Source organism: Chlorocebus sabaeus, chromosome 17 (genome assembly GCF_047675955.1).
Source record: "Chlorocebus sabaeus isolate Y175 chromosome 17, mChlSab1.0.hap1, whole genome shotgun sequence".
Lineage (NCBI taxonomy): Eukaryota > Metazoa > Chordata > Mammalia > Primates > Cercopithecidae > Chlorocebus > Chlorocebus sabaeus.
In genome coordinates this window covers 30,390,113-30,396,437 of record NC_132920.1, presented here as the reverse complement: position 1 = coordinate 30,396,437, position 6,325 = coordinate 30,390,113, and the positions used below count along the sequence as shown (strand labels likewise).

At 50.8% G+C, this 6,325-nt stretch overlaps 1 protein-coding gene across 1 annotated transcript; it reads right to left on the bottom strand.

The window, feature by feature from the left end:
* Positions 1-441: 441 nt before the first annotated feature.
* TUBB (tubulin beta class I) lies at positions 442-4,764 on the bottom strand. Its single transcript, XM_007973204.3, has 4 exons — positions 4,465-4,764; positions 2,379-2,487; positions 1,996-2,106; positions 442-1,680 (listed from the first exon to the last, which is right to left on the bottom strand). The coding sequence occupies exons 1-4, from the start codon at positions 4,519-4,521 to the stop codon at positions 623-625; spliced, it is 1,335 nt and encodes a 444-aa protein (XP_007971395.1). The 5' UTR covers positions 4,522-4,764; the 3' UTR covers positions 442-622.
* Between the last annotated feature and the right edge of the window lie 1,561 nt (positions 4,765-6,325).

Here is a 6,325-nt window from a genome sequence, read left to right as displayed (position 1 = left end):
GATTTCACTTGACAGAGTGGGTCAGACCCCTCCAAAGAGTAGAGCTTGGAGGGAGATTGAAAGTGGAGATAATACTGCTGATACCCCCCTTGAAGCTGAGATAGGAAATGGATATACTTGAAAATTAGTGACTTTAATAGCCTGGATTTCCCTCTCCAAAACTTTTAGAATGGAAAATCCCATCCCCTCCCTTATATAGTGACTTCTACCCACTACCTTCTACCACTTTCTACTTTGGGCTTAGGATGGTGGCCATTATTTACATGGGTTTTCAGCACCTGGTTAGTTCTAAATGGGATCTGGATGAGACCCAGCATCTTAGATATTTTTAAGAGGGAAATATTAACTGGACAGATGGAAGGAATGGGCACCAGAAGGAAATACAGGGTCACCAGAATGGCAGAAACCTAGGTTTCCCAGAGTGGAAAGAGAGAGGAGACATTCAACAAACAAGTATTTATTGAGCGCCTACTATGTGCCAGGCACTGTTCTAGACCCCCCCAGAAGAAAAAAACAAAAAACAAGATAGAGGCAGCAAACACAAATTCTGAGGGAGAGGAAAGGGGCAGTTGAGTAAGACGGCTAAGGGAACTGAGAAGCCTGAGGTGATGGGGGCTCTGCCTTAGGCCTCCTCTTCGGCCTCCTCACCGAAATCCTCCTCCTCTTCTGCGGTGGCATCCTGGTACTGCTGATACTCAGAGACGAGGTCGTTCATGTTGCTCTCAGCCTCAGTGAACTCCATCTCGTCCATGCCCTCGCCTGTGTACCAGTGGAGGAAGGCCTTCCGGCGGAACATGGCAGTGAACTGCTCTGAGATGCGCTTGAAGAGCTCCTGGATGGCCGTGCTGTTGCCGATGAAGGTGACTGCCATCTTGAGGCCACGAGGTGGGATGTCACAGACAGCTGTCTTGACGTTGTTGGGGATCCATTCCACAAAGTAGCTGCTGTTTTTGTTCTGCACGTTAAGCATCTGCTCATCAACCTCCTTCATGGACATCCGACCACGGAAGACAGCAGCCACGGTGAGGTATCGGCCGTGGCGGGGGTCACAGGCAGCCATCATGTTCTTGGCATCGAAGACCTGCTGGGTGAGTTCTGGCACTGTAAGAGCTCGATATTGCTGGCTTCCACGGCTGGTGAGAGGGGCAAAGCCAGGCATAAAGAAATGGAGGCGTGGGAAGGGGACCATGTTGACTGCCAATTTGCGGAGGTCAGCATTGAGCTGGCCAGGGAAGCGGAGGCAGGTGGTGACACCGCTCATGGTGGCTGAGACGAGGTGGTTCAGATCCCCGTAGGTTGGTGTGGTCAGCTTCAGAGTACGGAAGCAGATATCATAGAGGGCCTCGTTGTCAATGCAATAGGTCTCATCAGTGTTCTCTACCAACTGATGGACGGAGAGGGTGGCATTGTAGGGCTCGACCACGGTGTCAGATACTTTGGGTGAAGGAACCACACTGAAGGTGTTCATGATGCGATCAGGGTACTCTTCTCGGATCTTGCTGATAAGGAGAGTGCCCATTCCAGAGCCTGTGCCTCCGCCCAGTGAGTGGGTCAGCTGGAAGCCCTGCAGGCAGTCACAGCTCTCTGCCTCCTTCCGTACCACATCCAGGACAGAATCAACCAGCTCGGCCCCCTCTGTGTAGTGGCCTTTGGCCCAGTTGTTACCTGCCCCAGACTGACCTGGAATACAGTCAGGAGAAAAGCTCAATTAACAGGGTATGGAAGATACATGATGTTTCCATCTTTCAACTTTAGAAATAATTCCCTTGGATGTATCTTCTTTCTCCTTCACTGTGATGTATTCTCCCCCCCACTGCCCCATAATGTACCAGCAACAGCAGGGACTACCTCTACCCTACCTCTACCCTCCATTAGATTTCAGAACACAGTTCTTAGCACTCCAGTACAACAATCATCAACTTTTGCTGTGTCCTTGCACCCAAATAAGTTGAACACGATGGTATATCATCTGCTAATATCATCTGTATAACTTACCAAATACAAAGTTGTCTGGTCTAAAGATCTGGCCAAAAGGACCTGAGCGAACAGAGTCCATGGTCCCAGGTTCTAGATCCACCAGGATGGCACGAGGAACATATTTGCCACCTACAAAGAATAAAGTTAAGAGCTGTGAGATCTGGCAGAGGGAAAGGTTTATAGATATACTGGGAATGGAAGACAGCAGGGACCCAAGACTTGTTGTTCCAGGTCCTGCCACCAGGTGGCAGCAGACGTCTTTGGCCACGACGGTGGTTCACAAAAGGGAGAAAATGATAGATTCACCGAAAGGGGATAAGGCGTGCCCAGGAATGGAAAGAGACCCCAGAGAAGTGGGAGACAGGGAAGGGAACCTGAGCTGCCCGGGCTCTTGCCCTTACCTGTGGCTTCATTGTAGTACACGGAGATGCGGTCCAGCTGCAGGTCGCTGTCCCCGTGGTAGGTGCCGGTGGGGTCGATGCCATGTTCATCACTGATCACCTCCCAGAACTGCCGGGCAGGAGCAACGAGACCACAACAAGTCAAGTCTCAGTCAACTACGTCCCTAACTACCATTTTATTTCATCTCTTTCTTAACTTTTTTTTTTTTTTTTGAGACGGAGTTTCGTTCTGTCGCCAGGCTGGAGTGCAATGGCGCTATCTCGGCTCACTGCAACCTCTGCTTCCCGGGTTCAAGCGATTCTCCTGCCTCAGCCTCCGGAGTAGCTGGGACTACAGGCGCGCGCCACCACGCCCAGCTAATTTTTTGTATTTTTAGTAGAGACGGGTTTCACCATGTTGACCAGGATGGTCTAGATCTCTTGATCCGCCCACCTCGGCCTCCCAAAGTGCTGGGATTACAGGCGTGAGCCACCGCGCCCAGCTTCTTTTAATTTTTAAGACAGGGTCTTCCTCTGTTGCCCAGCCTGCAGTGCAGTGGTGCAATCACGGATCACTACAGCCTGGAACTCCCAGGCTCAACCGATCCTCCCATCTCAGCCTCTCGAATAGCTGGGACCACAGACGCGCGCCACCACACCCAGTTAATTTTTTATTTTTTTTTTGTAGAGATGTGGCGGAGGGGAGGGGTCTCGCTTTGTTGCCCAGGATGGTGTCAAACCCCTGAGCTGGAGCGATCCCAATTAGCCCGCCTCAGCCCCACATCTCCCATTTTAATCCCACACGCGCTCAGGCCGTTGTTCTAGGGCCTGGCATCCCGTGTGCCTGCCACACCCTTCCCCTAGACACTCGCTCCCCCGGGAAAGCCACAGCTTTCCCTGCTCGGGATTATGTGCAGCGGGTCCTAAGTGCTCGGTGGGCGGATGGAGGTCGACCATACTTGGATAAGCGCCGCTGTCCTTCCCCCGAGCTGGGCACCGCCCCACCGCGCGGCGCACAAAAGGCTCGGGGCACTAGAAAAGGGCTGCTGCTGCAGTCGACCACCCCCCGCCCTCCACGTGACTGCGGCGCACGCGCAGGTCGAGCCGCCGACAAAAGACTTCGCACGTGGGCGGGGCCAGGGGCAAGAATTCCGCGCGAGGGGCGGGGACCAGGGTAGCGCGCCCCTGCCGGCGGGCAACGCCGCATTGTCCCCGCGCGCCAGCGGCGCCCTGGCCCCGCCCCGCAGGGCCCCGCCCTTCTGCTACAACGTAGCACCCGCACTTCCTCCCGCCCCTCCCCCGCCACACTGTAACCGCGCGCAAAAAAAAAAAAAAAAAAAAAAAAAAAACCCTTGGCCTCGGAATTTTATTCCTTTGCTAGATTTCTCCCCCTTGATTTAAAGCATTCTTTCTCTCCCATTAAGTCCTGAGGGACTCGTTAAAGAAAACCACACACCCCCATTTTCTCGACATATCAGTTCACGCCCTAAAGAGGTCTCGCTTAGGGGCCATGAAAGCAAGAAAAATTAATCCCGTTCTTATTCTCCTTCCACCCAGGAACAACTACAGGACCGGCCCTCCGGGGTCGCGGGCGCGCTGGGGTCCCTGATCTTTTGTGAATGGTAGCGCCCAGCGCAGCCCACCCTGGCGCATCGCCCCCCGACCTTTGCACTGGGGCTCTCTGCAGCCGCCCGATAGCCTCACCCCTTCCCGCTCCCGTGTGGCCCTACGAACCCCGCAGGGGGGGCTGGGCGGGATGCACATGGGCAAAACCTCGCCCCGCTTTGTCTCCGACTGTTTCCGCATCTCTCTCCCTGCCCGGTTCTCGGACCGTTAGAAGCCCTTTTAAGTAACATATGTCCTTGGTCTTCTCGCCCCCGAAACCCGAAGAGCCCTTTTACTAGTTTCTCCAAAATGTGCCTGCCAAGACAAATGATTCCCAGCTTTCCAAAAGCAAATGCTACTTATTATATATATAAATGTAACAAACTTGGGAGGGGCAAAGCTTGATTAAGAATGGAGAGTGCAAATGCCCCACAACCATTTTTTCATAACTTACCTGGATTTTTCCTTCTAAAAAGAAATAAAAGAGCTGTAAAATTCTTACCTTGGCACCGATCTGGTTGCCACACTGACCGGCCTGGATGTGCACGATTTCCCTCATGGTTAAAATTTATTTTTTTTGCTCGCCTCAAGGTATGTACGGGGCAAGAAAATAAGTAATTTTTTTTCTCTGCAGGTCGCAGGCTGGAAGGTTGGAATGCGCCCCAGACGCTGGAGCAGCGAGGTGCGAACGCGGCGGCAGGAAGGTTCTGAGAGGGAGAAAGGAGAGGGGAGGGCGCGGAGGGAAGGCAGGCTGGGCGGGGCGCGCGTGCGCCGGGGCTGGGAGGCGGGAGAATCGGCCCCGCGCGCGGTCGGGAGACAAAGCCTCATCGAGCCTGGCCCTGATTAGTCGATGCCGGTCATGTACCAGGCGTCCATTGGCCTCTGAGCCAGTGGACGAGCGCAGTCCTCTTTGGGAGTTGTAGTCCCCTATTGTTGTTCACGGTGCAAAATGAAGTGACGAATGGGTGGGTACCGGTTTGGTTTTTGTTGGGATTTTGTTTTGTAAATGAAAAATGACCTTGCGCAAGATTCTTTTCCTCTGTGCCTGAGGTTTTTGTACAAAAAGTGAGCAGTTCTCGGGGATGCAGGAATTGAGAAGTCTGGGGTTCCAGAAGTTGGGTGGTGAGGCACGCCCTGAAAGCTCCCAGCTGCAGTACCTCTAGGGAAGACAGAATTGCTTAGCTCACCGAAAAATGGGGAGGAGTGTGGCACCGTGCTCTGCTACCTCTGGCCTTTGGTGACCCAAGTCATGAACTTCAGTAAGCTTCTGCTCCCTCAAATACTTCAAGAAGGGAATCGCCCTCTTAACTATTTCCTTGGAAATTTTCGAGTCATTGTTTTTGAAAGAGAAACAAAATTGCAGCAAGGGCTTTTCAGGATAGAGATGTTGTCTGGAGAGTATGTTCAAAGAATAAAATAGTTTAGAGAAACCGACATCGGGGATTTGTGAAACTAGAAGTCTCCATCCACGTAGGAGATCTGGGCCTTAGGGCAGACTTTGAAGACACCTTGATCTTCTTGTCAAACAGGGAACTATGGAATGAGATGCCTGATAGATTTTCAGTTTTTTCAGCCTACCTTTTTAGACATGTTAATGAAGTCAGTGGTTTTTCAATTCGCTTATTTCACTGACCAGGTGGCCGCCGTTGCAACTCTGCAAGATACCGAGTATTGAAAAAGGAGACAGGGGTAATTGATGGGGGAAAATTGGATGGGCTCAAGACAGAGTCCACCTGCTTCTTCCCAGAGATTTATTCACTTATTTGATAGTTACTATGTATCCACCAAATTAGGAACTATAGTTACAAAATGATTAAAAATTAGTTCCCTGTCCTCCAGGATGTTGCAGTCTGGCCACTCAGAAATGTAGCATCAAGTCAACATCATTGTTAATTCACATTCAATTACACACAGATTCTTTTTTTTTTTTTTTTTTTTTTTTGTATTTTTAGTAGAGACAGGGTTTCGCCATGTTAGCCAGGATGGCCTTGATCCCCTGACCTCGTGATTCTCCCGTCTTAGCCTCCCAAAGTGCTGGAATTACAGGCGTGAGCCACCGCGGCGGGCAGATCAATGTATTTCTAAGTTGCCTTCTAAATAAGGGAACATCAACTTGTGTAAGCCCTCTCTACCCACTTAAAATATAATGCTCTGTGTTTTAGGGAAATGAAAACAGTCATTTTGTGGGAGTAGAAATAACTCAAAATACACAATCAGATAACTTGTTTCAATTTGTCTCTATATTAGCTGTAGGATCCTAGGAAAGTCTTTTAACTTTGCAGGGCTTCAACTTCTTGTTTGTAAAATCTGCTTATTTGACTGTTGTGGACAGAATTGAGATAACCAACAGAAAGGACTTTATG